Here is a 20,479-nt window from a genome sequence, read left to right as displayed (position 1 = left end):
GGTATTGTGATTTCATGCCTTCTGTTGTGTTTAACTTATTCCATTTTTCCCAAGCTGGTTACATCTTCAAATCACAACAGGAAACAAAAATCCACAGCCACCCCATATAGAAGCTACCCCCTTGTTCTAAATGGATGGATTTTTCATATTTCAATCAATTACTTCCAGTGATTGACCAGGTAGTTTTCTTCCTAATTTGCTCATAATATTAAGTGATTCCTCTTGCTCTGAAAATGGTAAAACACAAGGCAGACTACTGTACATTATGAACAGTCTCTTGAGATGCTTCTCTGAATAAATAACAGAATTGTCTCTGGTTTGACAAACATTAAAACATCATGCCACTGAATCTTTTAGAATAGCATTTTGATAATTCTGTTCTTCATATAAAGCATTTTCCCTAAAATAAATCATTACATTTGGATCCTGGTGTTCCTAGCTTTCAATTAATGGAGAGCTTGAACCTTCATTAGATTTTTTGACAATTCCAGGCACAATACAAGGCAGTTTTGAGAAAACAGGAACACTCTGTTTGCATCAGAACATGAACCTCTTCTTCCCAAAACCCTGATAATCCTAAACCCCCTTTCTCAAGAGATGGATTTGTTAAACAAAAAATATAGTGTGAGCAGTTCATGCATACATTAAACAAGAATCTTCAATGTACAAAAATTTAGGTGGAAGTGGATGAGGGAGAGCTCTGTCAGGAAACCAAGTTTGATTCCAAGTATCAAGGTTTTCTCCTTCTGTTGACGAGGTGGAAAATTGGTGCCCTATCAGCAAATACTCTTCGCCCATCGTTAGACAGGGACTCGTACTTCCATGCAGGACCAAGAAGCCATGATGTCACAAGCCCGCCAAGCAGACCTCCTAACTGAAAAATGCATATGTAACACTCCAAAATCATAAAATATATGAAAACTGAAGTAACAAATAAATACTCTGCCATGAGGTCCCTATTAAGCATCTGGCATGAATTTGCTACAAGAATTAAGTGAAGTTTCCTGCATCTCAATTCATTTTATTGTGGATTGTTTTTCACATAGATGACTGAAAGGCATGTTCCCGTTGGAAATTTGACAGTCAAAAAGTGTAAATTTCCACAACAAATGTGAAATTTCAACAAAAGCCATCCTTTCTTCATGGAAGTTCCCAGATTTTCAAATAAAAAGTTGATATTTCTCTTCCAACATTAAGCATTGCAAGGCAGTGCAGAAACTGACTGTTAGGAAAAGAAAAACAATGTAATGCTTGTAATTTGAATTTACAATGACTGTGAACTAAGGTTGGGGAAACTAGTGAAAATATTTGAAAAAAAAAATGTTCAGTTGAAGTCCTTTCTTCATTTTTAGTCATTACAAATTACAGATTGCAGGATCACACTCTTAATGCAAGATGGGTTCTTCTAAACACTAACTATTAATGGGAGGCACTAGACCTGTTTTCCTCCCCCTGCCCCTATATATTTTTTTTCCCCTTCTTTTTCTTTAATACCATTCTTATCAGCACGCCACCTGGAATAACAGTTTTGAAGGTGCATTCTGAAGCAGGCATTCAATTAATTGGTATATATATATTTTTTTTTTTCTGATAACCAAGGAACCTTCCATGGCCAAGCCTTAGGACTCTCCATGGCGACCCAAACCTTGGGGTGCTAACCACATTCAATTAATTGGTATTTAAATGCCAATTATTGAACAAGAAAACAACATCAACAGAAAAAACTATAACACTTACATGGCCCCAATTATCGATGCCTTTAGACAAACACCCAATAACCTGCATGACAGATGCTCATGGATTTAGTGTGAATCATCAAAGTTGAAAGAATGCGAGAACATTCAAACATTTTTGATACAAAGAACAGGATTTTAGAGATTACTACTACACCATACGAGTTAGGTCAAGATTGTGGGTAGGCCCATTTGTTTTTGCTCTGCCTGCATCTTTGGTATTTTAAGGATTCTTCATCCTTCATAAGGTAAATCAATTGCTTTTGCTTTTTTTTTTTTCCTTTTCATACAAGCATACCATTTTCAAATTACATATATCTTCTTTCCAATATAGAATTGTAGGTAATCAGAGTAAACTGTGATGATTCAGATGACTCAAGATTGAGCCATGCACCTTAACTCACCCAAAATGAAAATTTAGCCACACCATATTACAACAGAATTTGACAGATTGTTGGAATTGATTCAGTAGGTTAGAACACATGACATGACTCAGCTGAGTCACAATTTGATTTCTGAAATTTCCCAGATATGGATTGCATAACTTTAAAATTTTCTGATATTGGAAAGAGAAAATGAGGAACATACCATGTTCAGTACTATTACGCGTGCTATATGCTGTAAACTTTCTTTACTGTCTCCAACCAGACCTCTATGCCTCATCATAAACACTGCAACTGAGCCAACCTGGTCAAACACAAGGAGTTCAATGAATGGGAGATAATAAGGGAAAAAAATTGCAACAGAGAATAAAATTCAAATTATTAAGAACAATAATAAACCACAGGCCCAAAAACGTCGGAATCCCTCGTTAAATTTAGGAACTATTTAATAGATTTTTCTTTCATGCAGCTAGACTTCAAAATTGAATGAGGATTATTCCAACGTAATTTTAAAACCATACAAACTACATAGTTCACCAAATTTTTTTGCTGAAGCATAGGCTTAGGACCCAATTAAATGGTAATTTTCATTACATGGAAAAATTACATTTATAGCCACAGATTTTCTCAGTTCTGTAATATTTCATCTGGACCAAGCTTACACAACTTAAGGCCAAATGCTGAACCTTTTTCTTCCTAGATTTTCTACCTTTTTTGTGGTTCTAGTTTAACAGACATTTCTTTTGCCAGACCTTCTGGCACGCCACTGTTTAAAAGCATTAGCCAGGGAAGCCAAAGTAGAATTATGGAAGAAAAAGACTTCAAGATGACTTACTAAGCCAAAAATAGCTCCAGATGCACCAACTGCAGGGCCTTTGCATAACCAGTAACTCATTGCTGAACCTGAGTTACGGAAACGAGAGAATCAGAATACTAAAAGTGGGAGTGTTTGAAAATAATCAATTGCATCATCGATTGCAGTGGGATTAAAATGGGCTGTTACTTGCAATTGCAGAAGTGAAATAAACTGCAAGATATCTCCTTGGTCCACTGAGATTCTCCACTGTAGGACCAACAGAATTCAAAGAGAAACAATTAACCTGCAAAGGCAAATCTCTTTCAGACAAAAAAGAAACTCTAAATCAGCTATAAGACGATAAATTAGCAACAGTAAGACTCACAGCGTACCATCAGATGCCCAATATTTGCATGCAAAAAGGAAGATGTAGCCAGCCTCCAAAACTGCCCTTTGTCAATGAGACTATTAATCTGTTTGCATTTTTAGTTGATCCAAAGGAAATGAGCCCACAAATAGGAAGTTTCAAAATAAAAGTGGACATATACTATAGTTTCTTGTTAAATCTGACCTTAGCTCCCCATAAAAGTAGCTTGCCTTGTGTTGCAGCTTGTCCAATAAAAACTCTGCGCAGAGGATTAACAAATAAAAGATGAGCCCAACAATATAAGGGAATGTGGAGAAAGGATAAAATAAACAAAAAATGGTATTGCATTATCCATAGGAGATGCCATATTATTAAAGCATGAACAAAAATGAAATTTTTTTCCGAGTCAGAAAAGGTGATACTCACAATACATTAATTGCAATGAGGATATTCGTCCATTGTCTTCCTCTCAGTGAATTTCTTCTGGGTGCCTCTGAGTATGACATTCCCTCATCTCTGGAGCCCTTTCTAGTTTCTTCCCCACCAAAGAAGTATAAGTAGGATGAACATGTAGCGGAAAAGGAATCGCTTGGAAAACTGATTCCTTGAAATTGGATGGCCTTTCCAAACCAGATATTTTTCAGTCCAGGCACATGAGCAAGATGAGCAAGCCTCTGTCAACAAGAAGAATTAGTTGGCAAAAGGAGAAATATGGAACTAAGAAAGCAGCAAGCTCAAATGAAGAATTTGTCATGTTGTATCTAAGTTGCCAAGAAACCAGCATAATCCTTTTGTCACCCATTCAAATCAAACTCCTTTGACCAAGCAATTTCAATATCACCCACCACAAAACCAACTCACACTGTTGTAGCTATTATGCATTGGCTTTCATAAAATGAAAGACATATTATTAAATATTTTCTAGAATTATAAAGGAATTGGAAGCTCCCATGTCAGTGTTAAAGCTACCAATTTGGCAAAACAGCTTAAGCTAACAATTTGACCTAAAAGCTTAAATCATTAAATAGTCTGGCCAACAACATATGGCAAGCTAACATCCCCTCAAGTGTGGCCCCATATCCCATATCCCAACATAGAGGAACGAATTACAGATTACGAGTTTTAGTTCAACAGATGAAGAATTGACAGAGAGAAGCAAACTTGCGACCTGCTTAACCAGCTTTTTTTTCTTCCCTGTCAGAAAAATTTGCAAAATCTCACGCCATCCAATTCAATTATTAACAAAGATCATCACCGGATTCCTTAGAAACAGAAACAAAGATTCAAGATAAAATCTGGGTTTTATTTTGATGCTGCCTTCGGTTTGTTCTCTGCGAAAGCGGAGGAAAAGTAGAGAAAAGCACTAACAGAACGCAACCAACACCAACTAATTACATTAGGATGGATTAAGCCAGAGACGAAAAATCCTGGGCTCTTCACATCTCCAACATTTTCACAGTAGCCAAACGGAGGGAAATTCTCATGTACCTTGAAAGAGGAACGAAGGAAAAACCCTAGATGAATGTATTGACGATGGATGAAGTGGCCAAGGCGGAGAGAGGCGGCCGTGGTGATGAGGTGGGCGGGTGTGGGGCCGACTTTGGAGAGAGGGAAGCGAGAAGGTTGTGGGACGGCTGCGCCCACCATCACTCCGACCGCCACACTCGTACGCAGTTGCAGTTGGAGCGACAGAGGGAAGAAAAAGGCTATATCATATATGGGGCTACCTGGTCTGTGGCCAAACCGAAGAGAAGGCTATGTGGTCTGTGGTCAAACCAGAATTTTCTGTGCTTTTAAGGAAAAAAACCAAGTTACATGACTAGGATTAAAAGAAGATTACAATGAGTACATTGTTGTTAACGGAAACCAGCAATAAGAGCAAGGTAACGGGATTAAGTTATAAGGCAACGGATTAAGTTATAAGGCAACGGATTAAGTTATAACTCGGTAGACTTCAAGATGCATACCTAACCAAAATGTTTAATTAAGATTACATGATTAATCCAGCTTTTTAATGCCTATACATTCAAAATTATAGTCTGAATTTTTCAAAATTTTTTTGTTTGTACTTTTAATTGGGTGAAATAATATTCCTTTCTTACAGGGATGGTAACAATCCATCCCGTTTATTTAAAATAATTTTTATCCTTATTTCTTAAGTTACATTAAAAAAAATTAAATGGGACGGAATAGGAATATAAAATTTTCAATTCTTGTCTGTTTAACATTTTTTTGAAAACTTTTTAATTTTGTTTTAAGACAATACCCAAACCCTTTAGAAATTCATCTCAAGATTTAAAAAAAAAAAAAAATCTTCAAGTAAAGTTAAATTTCCATTATTATCTCTTTTATTTTATGCTCGATGATGGATAAATATAGATACCCACTTCACCGATGTAGGCATAAAAGAAAGGGTTAAGAAAGACAATGTATGAAATAATAGAACTTTAGAGGAGTGAATTTATTGATCTTAATGGAGTCATCAATTGATTTATGAAATTATGTTTGATTAATTTTATAAGAGTCATAGTCAAATGTTTCATTGATATGATTGAGCTACTTTCATAAAGTGTATTTTTTGTGTGTGAAATTTGGGACTTTGCGAAACTTAATTTGGAATGGGGATTGAGCTTTTGGCCTTTTCCCCCTTAGGCCATGTTTGGTATATTGGAATGAGAAATAAAAATAATTATTTTGTTTTTATTCAAAATTTTCTTTGAATATGAATAAATTTGATGTTAGGTAACAATTGAAATCAGAATAAAAAAAAAAAATTAATAATAATATTAATAATATTTTTTATTTTGATTTAAAAAAAACACATTTCAGAGTTTTTTTTTTCTAAATAATAAAATTTTGTTTGGCTATAAAATTTAAAAGCAATATTTTATTTTTGAGAAAAAAAATTTATAGGTTGTTGTTATCTAAAAGCAACTTTTAAAAATGAGGATCGGTTTTAGAGAACAAGTGAGAATATTTTCATCAATTTTTAAAAATAAATGAAAAATATAAAGAAATAAAATAAAAATCATAAAAGCAAATAAAATATAACATGATATCTTTCTTAGTTCATTCTCTCTTTACCACTTAATATCAATATAAAAAATCTTTAAATATCTTTAAATATGATTTTCATCTATGTTTTTGAATTTCCTTTTAACTTCTCCAACTTTTTTTTTATTAAACAAGTAGATTCTAAACCAATATTCAATACAAAAAATTTATTAATTTTTAAAAATAATTTAAAATATAAAAACTGATTCCCGTGGAACTTTATATTGATCAAATTAACACTTCAAAATCTCATACTTATTAAATTAAGTCAAACTTAAATTTTAAAAATAATTTAAAATTTTAATAGTGACTCATCAATAAATATAAAAAAATTTATGGATAAAAATTGGTTTAAAATGATTATTATTATTATTTTTTTTTGTATAGAAACACATTTTTTTCAATTTTTTCAAATTCGAATGAGACTTCCTATTAAATTTATTAATGATTTTAATAATTTTTAAAACTAATTTGAATCTCAAAAAAATATACATGAGAACTATAAAAAGTAATAGACTGAAACTAATACATTCATGATTTACTATTTTTCCTATATACACAATTATATTTTCTAAATTTTCTCATTAAACAAATAGATTTTAAATTAAATGAGAGATAATTAATTTTTAAAATTCTTTATTGAATCTTTTGATTTTAAAGAACAATTTAAAATTTTAAAAATTTATTAATTAATTACTGATTAAATAAAAATTTAAAAATACCATATGTTTAATTGAGTACTAAATATATACATGTAATGAAAAACATAACTAAGTTATTTCCTAAAAAATGCTTTAATTTTTTAAAATTCATTTAAAATAAAATAGTATTACTAATTATTAATTTTAGATTATTATTATTACTATTTATTTTTAACAAACTTAATCAATTATGTTTTTATGAGGGTGTTAATATCCATATTTTTATAATATTTATAAAAAAATATAATTTATTCATATTTTTAAGACTGAATTAAATTTGGTTTATATGATATAAATTCAATTTATAATTTTTTTTATAAAATCAAAACAAAAAATTAATTTTTAAAAACAATTTATCCAAACAAGTTTTCGATTTTTTATTTTCTAAAGAGATTTAAAAAAAATAAATAAATAACTTGAAAAGAAATCAAAATATCTTTTATCATTGAGATTTAATTTCTATTAAAATAAAATAAATTTTCTATTTTATTCTTATCATCGTTCCGTTATCCAAACATGACAATAGATGAAAAAAAAAAGAATAAGACATCCATTCGATCTCCTCATCCATGCTTACCAATCAATGCCTTAGTGTATAAGGGAGGATGGAAAGATCAAATTTATGTCATTCCTCTCATCTTCGTCTCTTGAGAGAATAGAAAATAAATTCAGAGTTTTCTATGAGTTTCAAGAGCAAGTCTAGCTCAAATATACATCACCCACTCAATGATACTCTGTGGTAGCATCTATCAGAAGATTGTGGGTTTTGGAGTTACAATTTGTTCTGCCCCAAAGACAAAGACAATGAGCGAGTAATTTAGATTTGCTTAAACTTAGGTAATGAAGATCCTGGTGTAACAACAAATTATTGAGCATGGATGATATCACATCTATCACCATTGTTAATAGTTTCCATCACTTCGTTGCAGGAGAGAAGATTCTTCTATAAGATTTTAGCTCATCATCATGTTCATAGCAGTTTTCACCATCCAAATCCCTCGCTCAGCCAATTCTGCTAGCTCACCTCAGCGCCATATTCAGAGTCCAAAGAGGCTAATGCTTGAGCTGAAACCCCTTTCACTGCATGTACGCATCAGCATCCTGGTGCACCGATTTAGTATAGCTTCGATACCTAGGAGATCACACTACATTTTTTTTTTTATGTTGAGAACTTGAAAAGAAAGAAGAAAAAAACACTTCAGGATAGTTAGGAGCTTCAAGTACTGTACAATGCCCCCTTATGAAACCTGACTGCATAATTGAAATGGAGAAATGATGAGGGGAAAAAATGACTATATATATATAGAGAGAGAAAATACAGGCTATGGACGTACCTGCGAATCCTCGACATCTTTCCATCAGAGCAATCTTGAAATTAGTATATATTGGATATATATACTTACCTGCCTAAGGAACAATTCAATCACAAAGCTAATGTTATAAGCAGCTTCTCCACATGGAATGTGCTGCTGCAGTACACATATTTATGCTATACAATGAGCCAGGAAGGCCACCAGGTGCCAGCTACAGGAAACAACACAGCTCAGTGTATTATTTGTTAGGCGGTATAGGCGGGTTTGGAAAGAATAAGGCATTCTGTGAAACATGCTTAAAATCTTTCATGATTTTCAGAAAAATGAGGAAGAAAAAAGGAATGATTTTGAGTCTCACCTCCACGCCGATTGTACTGGAAATCAAGACCATCTGGGTACCTCCAATTTGGCAATGAACGGAACGGCCACATAGAGAACAACTAGTTCCATGGCCAGACTAGGCGGTTCGTCACCTCTTCAACATCAAAATTTTCAGCTCTAGTGTTGTGAACAGCATGAGGGTTGGGGGAAGCTTCCAGCTCATGGCGGCAAACGGGGCAAGAGTTATGAATTCTCAACCAAGGAACAATGCAGTCAGAGTGATACATATGCTTGCAGGGCATCTCCCTCACTTCCTCACCAGCCTGGTATTCCTCCTTGCAAACTGGGCAACAAGGGTCATTCCTCAAATGGGTGGGTGTCAGCCTTACTGATGGCAAGGCCTCAATGGCTGAAGGGGCAGCAGGTGGTGGCCCAGGCCTGTCATTTTGGGTGTTCTCCCCCGTCACCTCATTGTGAGTAAGCTCCTCCATCGCCTCGTTCAGCACGTCCCTCATGGTAAAATTGCTTCCACCCACTCTGGGCGCCGCCACATTTTCAGGTGCAGCCACCGGCCTACGTGGCCTAGGTGGTCTACGCAAATGACGGCCGACCCTAGATGGGACATTAATGGAGGGAATACGCATTTCAGTTCCCCATAAAACTCCATTTAAACCAGTGGTTTGCGGCCTCCTTGGGAGCAGAATAACATCCATATCCTCCAACAGCTCAGCTGCCAGGACTCCTAGGCCTGTAAAAGTGGGGACAAGCCTTTGCCTCGGTGCATGGAACTCATACTGGAGTCTGCATGAGCAAAAAGGACATAGAAGAATTTCTGATAGGTTCCCGGATGCAATCCTTACTGTTCTTTGGCAATGCTGGCACCAGTAGTAATGGTAGGTTCTCATTCTTCGGGTACCATGGTGGACTATTACGCGAGGACGACGGTCCAAGGACATGGATTGGGAGCTTTGGAGTGGATGGAGTTGGGTTTTTGATTTCTTGGTGGGTTATGAATGAAGGAAAGTAGGTGGTTTTATATGAGGTTTGATGAAGATAGAGGAGAGAAAGGAATGGCTTGAGGAGGTACGGAAAGGGATTCCAAATCTTGAGTCTAAAACATGTGATTGATTTTGCTTGTACATCTCATTTCCATCCTCAATCTTCTCACCTTTTCACAAAGGAAGGGATGAGTGGAGAAGTGATTCTAGGGTTTTAATTGATTGCATATGAGAATTTGAATTAGCGCTGAGGTAGGTCAAATCGTGCATACTAAGTTGTACCATCGACTCATTAGTGACCAATCACAGACATGTACGTTTGAAGTCTCTTAGTCTTGTATTAAAGTTTCTTTCATTATTTTGTATTTTCATCTCATTTATTTATATTTGATCCAATTTGTTTATATCTTGATTTTATTAGTTTGTATCATCACCCGATGACCAAGATTTCACCACACACATCTAACACCTGAATCAATTCACAACACTATTTGATGTGTTCTTATTGGTTCTAATAACTAAGAAGTTCAAGTTCAATGTTTTTATATGTTGCTTCCAACTTAAGGAATGCAATAAAACAGATCGAAAAAATAAATATAGATGCATGATAAAATTAAAAAAAAAAAGAAATTAATTAGAATTTAAAATCTTTTCTTTCTTATCCTTAAATATTTTTATTTTTTTATTTTTTTATCAATATCATTAAATCATATTAAATAACTATTTGATAAATCAACTTAATAACTTAAAATCACTTTAAGTAATAAATATAAATAATTAACTTATTCTTAAATTCATGTCTTCATTTAACATTTTTACCATCATTTCCCTAATTACATTTACGATCTCTTTTGCTATTTCATGATTTCCATTATTACTTGATATTTTTTTGTCTAATTATAATTTATGAAAGTAAATATGTCAATTTGATGATTTAGAATAAAATTTAAGTTAATTTTATCAAACAATCTTAATATTTAAAGTAATAATTAAGTAATAAGTTTTGAAACAATAATTTAAATATAACTTAACTTAAAAACCAACTTAAGTTATTAAGTAAAAAAAAAAAATTTATCATACACTCTAATGTCTCGTCCTGCTATAAAACTGTGTCTACCTTTGCATATTGTACATAGAAAGGGGGCTCATTCCCAAAGTAATATACCAAAAGGTTAAAGGCTGCTGGGAGACAAGAAATTTGAAATAAATAAATAAATATTAGAAACTTTTAAAAATAAAAAATAAAAATAAAACTCTTCTAAATAAAAATTGAAAAACTGTTTTTTTTTCTTTTAATAAAAGTAGAAAAAAAAAATTTTAGGATAAAATGGAAAAGCAAAAAAGAAATATTTTTTTTAATAAAATCGAATTTCCCTTTTTAATAAATTAAGTTTTTCTTTTTAATAAATTATTTTTTAAAATAAATATATATATATTTTTTAAAAAAAAGCATGTTTGGTTGCATTAATAAAAAAGTTTTTAAAAATAAGTAAAATAAAAAACATGTTTGAAATTATTTTTTATTTATTTATTAATAAGTGTTTTCTTCCATTAACTTGATATTGTAAATATATAAATAATTTTTGAATTCACACTTCATTTAAATTAAAAAATTATTCCATTTAAAAAATTTTACATCCATTATAATTTTTTTTAAATAATTACTTTGTAAACATTTATAATTATATTTAATTTTAATAATATTTTTATTCACATAGATGATAAACTTCTTAATCATTTTTAAAATATTTATTTTAATCATAAATGGATTACACTAATACATGTTTTCGGTCAAAACATCATTGAAATTATACTCCTGCTTCTTGTTTTGTGGAGTTGGGTTTAGCAGGGCTATTGTAAATGCGGCTAGGTATGTTAGACTTTGAAGAGTTTGAACTCTTATTGCTATAAAAAAAAAAACGTATAAATACAACAAAGGAGTAAGAGAAGTGTGAACTAACTCCTAACTCTACCATGTACAACTAAGAAAACATCTTTGAATAAAAGAATAAATCAAAAGTAAGTTTCTAAGACTAAGGAGATAAGTTAATTCATTAGTATGCCCTCTCAAGATGGAGCTCGGGAAAGAAGTCCAATCTTGAACTTGAGATGAAGAAACCGTTGGCGAGGAAGGGGCTTTGTGAGGGCATCGGCGATTTGATCAGTTGAAGAAATATGAGCAACACGAAGAGCATTATTTTGAACTTGAAAAATGAAATTCAATGGCAACATGCTTCATTCATGAATGAAAAACTGGATTTGAACATAATTGATTGGCCTCATTGTTATCACAATAGATGACTAGACAGTAGGGAGGCATAACGCCAAGATTAGAAAGTAGATAGCAGATCCATTGGATTTCAATAGTAGTATTAGCAATTGGTCGATACTCTGCCTCAGTAGAAGATCTAGCAACAGTCCATTGCTTTTTAGAACTCCAAGACACAAGAGTTTTACCAAGATAGACAACATAAGCACTTGTGGATGAAAATGTGTCTTTGTCCTCTGCCCAATCAGCATCAGAAAAAACATGCAAACTAAGAGAAGACTCATGAAAAATTTGTAGGCCATCATTAATGGTTCCAACCAGATAACATAAAAGGTGTTTGACAAAATACCAATGCTCAATTGTGGGACAATGCATGTACTGGGACAACTTGTTAACTGCAAAGGCAATGTCAGGCCCGGTAATGAGTAAATATTGTAGGCTGCCCACCACTGTTCTATACTGAGAGGGATTGGATAAAGAAGAACCCAAGTGTAATGAAAGAGAAGGACTTGTTGGCATAGAAGCAAGAACAGGTTTGGCTTCATGTATCTGAGCTTGTGTTAAGAGGTCTTGAATATAATGTTTTTGAGAGAGTAGCACACCATGCGTGTTGGGGACAACCCCTATACCCAAGAAATAAGTTAACAACCCAAGATCCTTAAGAGAAAACTGTTAAGCAACAACAATCACAAATCGATCCACCATGGCAGGATTATTACCCGTAATGATTATGTCATCAACGTAAACAAGAAAGTAGAGAATATGATCATCAATATTGAAGACAAAGAGAGAAGCATCAGCATAGGAATTCTTAAAACCAAAGGAAAGAAGAAAAGTGTGAAGTTGTTGATACCATGCCCGAGGAGCTTGTTTCAAGCCATAGATGGGTTTTATAAGCCTACATATATGTATTGGGTGGTCTTGATCAACAAAACCTTGTGGTTGGGACATGTAGACATTTTCGAAGAGATTACCTTGAAGGAAAGCATTGTTGACATCAAGTTGCCTTAAGGACCAACCACGATTGACAACAAGACTAAGTACAACAAGAATGGTTGTTGGTTTGACTATAGGGCTGAATGTGTCAGTGTAGTTTATTCCAGATCGTTGGTGAAAACCCTTTGCAACTAAACGAGCCTTGAACCAGTCAATAGAACCATCAGACTTGCATTTAGTTCTAAAAATCCATGTATAACCAATAAGGTTGTGACTTGGATCAGGTGGTATCAACGCCCATGTCCAATTCTTGACTAATGCATCATGCTCCTCTGACATAGCCCGACGCCATTGAGGATCTTTAAGAGCTTGGGTCATCATGGTGGGTTCAAGATCATGGGATTTGGTCAATTGAATGTGCAAGTTCATTTTATGGAGGGGTTTGTGAATGTTGTTCTTAGCTCGGGTGATCATTCAATGAGTAACTAGTGGATTAGTTGGTGGTGGAAGCCATTCTAAAGGGTGTTGAGCAACAGGTTCAGGTAAGAGGTTTGGAAAGAAAGTTGGTGATGGGGCATCACTAAGGGACTGCTGAGGAGTAGCTACTGCAGATGGGGAATTGAGTGGTGGGAAGAGATATGGTGAGGTGACACAAATTGGTGGGGAAAACCAAGTGACAATAGTAGTGGATTAGGGACGAGGTAAGTGTTGTGAGAGATGAGTGAAATGAAACAAAGATTCAACAAACTGGACATGGCGAGAGACATAGATTTTAGAAGTTGTGGCATCAATACAATAGTAGGCACTTTGAGTTAGAGAATATCCTAGAAAGACACAAGGTTTGGAATGAGAATCTAGTTTGTGAGTTGTATAGGGTCGAAGCCAAGGGTAACAAAGACGACCAAATATTTTTAGTTAGGAATAGTTAGGGGTAGTCCCAAAAATATTTTCATATGGAAAGAAAAGATTGAGGGTTGGGGTTGGCATACAATTAATGAGGTAAACTGTTGTGGCAAAAGCATAGGGCCAGTAAGTGAGAGGAATGGGGGCATAAGAGAGTAAGGCTAAGCCTATTTCAATAATGTGACGATGTTTTCTTTCGGAAAATCCATTGTGTTCAAGGGTGTGAGGGGGAGTAGTGAGATGAGAAACTCCATGAGTAGTTAGGAAATGGGCAAGAGCTATGTATTCACCACCATTATCAGAGTAGAGTGTTTTTATTTTTATTTTTTTTTGTCAAAATACTTTTCAACAATGATTTTAAATTTAATAAAAACAGACTTGATGATTACTACTCAAAAAGTGCTATTTCATAGCTTGTAATTAATTCTTTTAAACACTTTTGAGTAGTAGTTATTACCTTTTAACCCAATTAACATATTAAGGACCCTTGCAATCAATTCTAATCAAATTGTGTTAAGTTTTGGTGTTTTGATAGCTTTTTGATCACCAAAGCAATCCGAGATTGAGGAGAGTTCTTTGGAATCCATAAGCAAATCCAGAATACAAGGAGTATGGGATCCTGCTTATTCCACCCGGACGGGAATCATAGCTCATTCCACCCGGGTAAGAATTCCATCCGGCTGCCGCCACTTTCCACCCCGAATGTATCACATCCGGAATTCTGCTGCCACCGCCATTTCACCCAGATGTTTCACATCCGGAATTTTGACGCCGGATGGGAGAGGAGAGCGTTTCAACTTCCCCGGTCACACATATCCGGATCATCTAATAGCGCTTACCCGGAAAGTTTCGCAGATATTTTGCACAGTGTCGCGGTGTTCTCCTGAAGCTTCCAGATATTTGCGACCGACATTTGGAGATATTTTGCTTTAGATATTTGATGTCGAAATCCCCAAACTCTCCTTGCAACCCACCAATTATAGGATTCCTTAGTTATTAAGTTTGGAAAAAGGGTGAATAACCCCTTATATATAGCTTTGTAATTTCCTTTATAGAGAGAGATCGATCATATATCGATCATAGATGTAATCTGAGAGCTTGTTCTCAGAGACGCATCCTTTGTACAGTTTTGTAAGGAAGTATAATACAGAGCACTTGCTCTGCTTTTCATATTTTTGTTTTCTTGTTATTTTACTTTCTAGCCAATCAAACTCTGAGGATTTTTCCTCAGATGATGAGAGGCTAGGCTCTTCGTCTCTTGGAGTGAAGAAAGCTGGGTAAATTTCCACATGCATAAATTGGAAGTTTTGTTGTTTTAGTTTTTAATGAAGAGAAAGTGTGACCCGTTAATGGTTTTTATCTTTTTAGTTAACTTAAAACGCCTTTAATTCACCTGGGCCAACACTTGATAAGGCAAGTGGTCTCCATCCATTGAGATACACTAGTTTATCTCTTGCGAGCCTTTGGGAGGTGGTTTGAAGGTAGGATTTTCTAGAATAGCCAACACTTGGTAAGCTTTTGGACTCTAAGGAGACATCCATTAGTTATCTCTTGCGAACTTTTGACGGATAATCCAAGGTTAAAGATCACCCTGAATGGCAAGTGCTAGGTGAGAGGTATGAGCCATTGCAAGATGCATTAGTGAGAGGGATTTAGTGTTTGAACCCATTAAAGGGAAGCATCTGTACCACACCGGTTCAGGAAATAACTATATGTTAAATCCCCAATGCGAGGAAAATAAACAAGTGACCGGAACTCTCCTTTTTGTATAAGGAATCTGAGCCCAGTGATCTAAACTCCAAGAAACACTTTTCTTTGTAAGTAAAATCAGTTACTATTTTTGGTTAGTTTAAAACCAAACCTTTTCCGCCAAAGATTATGTTTTCTTTTAAAGCTAACCTTGAAATGAAAAGACACCAATTCAGCTTTGAATTAATATCAATTGTGAAGTGAAAACCCATCCCAGTTAAAGATCCTAGAGCCATTATGCTATAGTAGCTTTGTCTTTGCTACCCTAGTTCATGGTGTAATAGGTTATAAATTTTGTTGATTACTTCCGCAATCAAGGAGCACCAGTTGGACATGAATCAGCTGAGACACCAAGTGGGCACGAATCAAATGACGTTGTTGCTGGGAACGAATCAAATGGCGTCGTTGCCGAGCCTTGTGATCAGAATTGGGAACGAATCACTTGACTTCATATTTTTACTTAATAAGGTAACACCAGATATATCTAGTAAAGTGGTCAACAAAGATTACATAGTATTTAAAACCATATGTTGAAATTATTGGTGAAGTCCACATGTCTGAAAAAATAGTTTCAAAAGGTTGAGTAGAGACAAGTGTGGATTTGAAGAATGACAATTTATGACTTTTATTGTTGTGGCAAGCATTACAAGAAAAATCTGGTGACATATAAGATTCAAGACCTAGGTTATTGCTGGAAACAATGTATTTCAGGATGGAAAAAGTTGGATGAGCTAATTGATGGTGCCACTCGGATGAAGAAGTTTTAATGTTGGAAAATGCAAGAAGTGGAGATGATACTATCCATTAATAGACACCATCTTTAGCTTTGCCTGTTAGAAGTGGTGTCCCCGTGCGAAGGTCCTTCATAAGAAAAGTAGAGGGTAAGAATTCAATGGAAACGTTGTTTGTGTTACAAAATTGAGAAATTGAGATGAGATTTTTTTTCATATGAGAAACACATAAAACATTGTTTAAGTGAAAAGTCTTGGTAGAAGTGGTGAGAGAGGTAGAACTAGTGTGAGTAATAGGTGGACCCAAGCCATCTCCAATCATAATGTCATCGGAGCCATTGTATAGAGTATGCAGTGAGAGATTATGGAGATCAGATGTTACATGGTGAGAGACACCACTGTCTAAGAGCCATGATGGATTGGGAGAACTAGCAGCATAATTGGCCTGTGGTTGCCATGGTGTAGGAAAAGGAATAATTGGGGCAGTGGAGTTGGTGGACGAGTGAATGGATATCAATTTGAATAAGGGACATCGCTTGGCAGTGTGACCTTGTATCTTGCAGATTTGGCAGTAGCCTAGATATGGATGGGAAAGTGGATGGCCAGGAGAAGATGTTGGTCCACCACTAGTGGATGGGGAGGATCGATAGGCATGGTTGTGGGAGGGTCGCCAGTTTGTGGTATTTCAGCTAGTTGGATGTGCGATAGCATGAAAATAGGATGGTTCGGGTTTAGTGAGAAGCATAAACGCTTCAAAGGTGAGTAACTTTTCATGAAGCTCGTCCAAAGTTATGAAGGTATCTCTAGCTTGAACAGCACGAACTAGTTCCTTATAGTCATCACCGAGTCCGACGAGTATTGTTTCTATAAGGTCCTCTGTGTCAAGGGATGCTCCAAGAAGAGCTAGTTCATCAGTTCATGCCTTTATTGCTTGCAAAAATTCACTCACACTGGAAAGACCCTTTGTGATTTTTTTTTAAACTAGATTTTAACCTGTTTGATGCGGCCACGACTTGGCTTGGCATACGTGTTGGCCAAAATGTTCCATGCTTCACGAGAAGTGGTGGCTTGAGCAATAAATGGGATAATGGTAAGGGAGAGGGAACCAATGAGAGCATTGAGGATTAGATGGTCTTGGTGAATCCAGAATATGTAATCAGGATTGGGTATGGTGGTGTTGTAGTGGATAAGGGTGGTTGCTAGACAAGGTTTTGATCTATCAATATAAACGATGAGATCATAAACAATGAATAAAGTGTGAAATTACAACTTCCAAGAGGCCGGTATAGTTGCTGAAGGTGAGTTTAAGAGGAGTTTGGGCAGCCATATTAATGGTGATGAGGGTGTTCTGAGGGTCACTAGTGTTTTGAATGGTGGGGGGAGCTGATCTAGTTGTCATGACTATTGAAAAAAAAATCGGTTGGCTATCTCTTAAAGACGCTCTGATACCATAGACTTTAAACAGTTTGAACTCTTATTGCTATATTTCATTGATCAAAGAAAGCGTATAAATAAACAAAGGAGTAAGAAAAGTTCGTTACAAAGATCCTATAAATTAGAGTTGTTGAAACTAGCTCCTAACTCTGCCATGTACAACTAAGAAAACATCTTTGAATAAAAGAACAAATCAAAAGTAAGGGAGGAAGCTCATGGTTGATTGTTGTGAAAAGGGCTTTCAAATCTCATACCAAAGAGACTGATAAGAGAGGTGGCAGAAGAAGAGAGGAACATGACTAGGAGAAAGACGAAGAAAAGGTTTGAGATTTTCTCTTATTGAAAATTTTGAATTTATTCTGTTTTTTGGTTTGTTTGAATTGGTGGGTAGATGGATGTAATAGTGGTGTTTTAGGTTTTGCGTGGAAGAGAGAGAAATGGTGATGGATCTTCTGGAAACCCACGAACCAAGAAACTGCATCACCACAAACCTAGTGAAAGGTTGCTTCTGTCAGTGTCGGCGGTGGCAGTGGTGTTGCACCAGTGAATGATGATGTCTCCATTGCTACTGCCACCGAGCAAACACCATGTGATTGTAGTGGCTATGGCTACCGTAGCTACAATCGAGGGATGAAAAATTCAATGGGAAAGCCTTTAAATTATATTTTCTCTACTCTCAGAACTAGCAAATTGGGTTTGATTTTAGAGGGTTAAGTCTAACACGTTTTCAAACCTAGCAACATCAACCTGAGAAGGGAAAACACAAGAACAATGAGAACACCCTTTTGAAAACACGGAGAACAACCACCTCTTTTTTCCTCTAAGCGGTGTAAAAAACAAGGAAAACAACTTGAAGTTATTATCTGAAAATAGGGTTTTGAGAACATGGAAAACACGGAGAACAAAAACATCCTTCCTTACCAAACATGTTTTAAGTGTTCATCTGTTCTAGAAAACAAAAAACAATTTTTAAGAACACTTTCCAAACAGGCCCATGGTACCTAGAATTTTTCCTTAAACAGGGGTCTTCTCTCATTCCTCTTCCATTTTCCTTGCAGCCACACTGCCACTTCCAAGACACACCCCACGGCCTTCTCTCACTCTCCTCTACTCCCATTTTTTTTTTTTTTTTTTTTTTGCTCTCATTTATTCTTTCTTTTGCTACTCTTCATTTTTTTTCCTTTTATTTTATTTTGGTTTCCCAAAAATCAATCACCTTTCACCATCGCCAATAGGACCATCGACAAGTCGTCGTCGATGGCGTGATGTCGGTGCCATTTCCAGCAACCCCCCTTCTCTTCTCTCACTTTCTCACCTCACCCATTTTCCCTTTTTATTATTCATTTTATTTTGTTTTCCTTTTTCATTTTTTTTCTTTCTTTCTCTCTTCAACTCCACTGTTGGCCAGCCGCGACCGACTAACAATTCTAGCCATCCATAAATTCTTCAAGAAAAAAGAAAAAAAAAGTGTAAGCCATTTATGTATTTCTTTATTTTATTTTATTTTATTTTTCTTATTATTTTTATTTTTTTTCTTGATTTGATTTTAATAGTAATTATTGTTTGTGAGATTTGAATTGTTGAATTAATAAGAAATTTGGATTTTGTTAATTAATATGGAATTTGGATTAATTTGTTATGGGTGATAATATGAAATTTGGGCTAATTTATTATTGGTGAATTAATTTAGAATTTGCTAATTTTAGCTGGATTGGTTGATAATTTAAATGGTTGTACTCATTTAAATTATTTAATTATGAACATGATATAGTATTGTAGTATATTTTTATTATATTTGGGTTTTACATATTCAATTGAATTGATTTTGGTTGTGGATTTGAGTTTGTATATTAAATTAGGCTTGAATTACGGAAAATTAAGTTTATAGCTAATTGAGTTTAATTTAATTTGTTACATTTGGGCTTGACTAATTATGTTTGTATTTTGGTTATTAATTTGAAAATTTTGGGTTAAGACCTATAGCATGAGGGATATTTTTGTTGGGTTAAATTTTCTAATTTAGGTCCATTTTAATTGGTGAAATTTGTTAGACTAATTTGAAGTTTGAATTTGAACTTAAAGACTTTGTATATTTCTGGATATTTACTTTTGGATTATTTTTGTTTTTGCATTGAACATGGATTGGATTAGTTAGACTAATAGGTTCATTCTGTAATTCTATTGGTTGAGTATGAATTTATGACACATGGAGAATAAAATTTCATGAAAGGAAAAGACGTTTAAGAAGACTATAAATGAAACATTGAACTTGTTATAAGCTTGTTTGGGTACACATTTTATTTCTTACTTTTATTTGATTTGATTTTTATTGGTTTTTGTAAATATTTATTTGTATTTATTTACTTATTGTGTATAGAAAATAATTCATAAAATATTCTTTTTAATAAAAGTAAGTTTTCTTAATAAAAATTCATAAAAGTGTTTTTAAGAAAATCTAAAAAATAGTTTTTAATAAAATTCAAAAAAATGTTTTTAACAATAATTGTCCGAAAATTTATTTATTTAATAAAAATTGTTTTGTAAATAAAGTTATCCCAAAAATTAATTTATAATAAAATTGTCCAAAACATGTTTTTTTAAATAATTTTTTTCTTAATTAAAATGAGATTAAAAGTAAAGTAATTTTTAGAAATAGAGGATTTAATTTTATATATATATATATATATATATATATATAAAATTAAAGTTGTAAATCATTTTCTTTAAGGTTGGATTAAATTTAAATATTTTTGTAAATAAAACTATAGAAGTAGTTTTTTTTTTTTTTTTT

At 34.2% G+C, this 20,479-nt stretch overlaps 2 protein-coding genes across 3 annotated transcripts; both read right to left on the bottom strand.

Annotated features, from left to right (window-relative positions):
* Window positions 1-339: 339 nt before the first annotated feature.
* On the bottom strand, window positions 340-5,063 carry LOC100242951 (RHOMBOID-like protein 10, chloroplastic). The gene is made up of 9 exons (XM_002273341.4): window positions 4,768-5,063; window positions 3,706-3,953; window positions 3,484-3,538; window positions 3,305-3,385; window positions 3,120-3,216; window positions 2,952-3,019; window positions 2,322-2,420; window positions 1,738-1,779; window positions 340-874 (listed from the first exon to the last, which is right to left on the bottom strand). The coding sequence occupies exons 1-9, from the start codon at window positions 4,924-4,926 to the stop codon at window positions 731-733; spliced, it is 993 nt and encodes a 330-aa protein (XP_002273377.1). The 5' UTR covers window positions 4,927-5,063; the 3' UTR covers window positions 340-730.
* A 2,630-nt stretch (window positions 5,064-7,693) lies between these two features.
* LOC100265241 (probable E3 ubiquitin-protein ligase RHC1A) lies at window positions 7,694-9,656 on the bottom strand. Of its 2 annotated transcripts, XM_019223343.2 has the most exons (3): window positions 8,706-9,656; window positions 8,369-8,558; window positions 7,694-8,285 (listed from the first exon to the last, which is right to left on the bottom strand). In XM_019223343.2, exon 1 carries the CDS (start codon window positions 9,622-9,624, stop codon window positions 8,788-8,790), a length of 837 nt encoding a protein of 278 aa, XP_019078888.1. In that variant the 5' UTR covers window positions 9,625-9,656; the 3' UTR covers window positions 7,694-8,285; window positions 8,369-8,558; window positions 8,706-8,787. The 2 variants fall into 2 exon arrangements, with proteins under 2 accessions (XP_019078888.1, XP_059597189.1); XM_059741206.1 differs by having other exon boundaries at window positions 7,694-8,558.
* Between the last annotated feature and the right edge of the window lie 10,823 nt (window positions 9,657-20,479).

The sequence above is a fragment of the Vitis vinifera genome, chromosome 12 (assembly GCF_030704535.1).
Source record: "Vitis vinifera cultivar Pinot Noir 40024 chromosome 12, ASM3070453v1".
In the NCBI taxonomy this organism is placed as follows: Eukaryota; Viridiplantae; Streptophyta; class Magnoliopsida; order Vitales; family Vitaceae; genus Vitis; species Vitis vinifera.
Note: the sequence above shows the minus strand (reverse complement) of the source record. Positions and strands in the feature narration are given on the sequence as shown.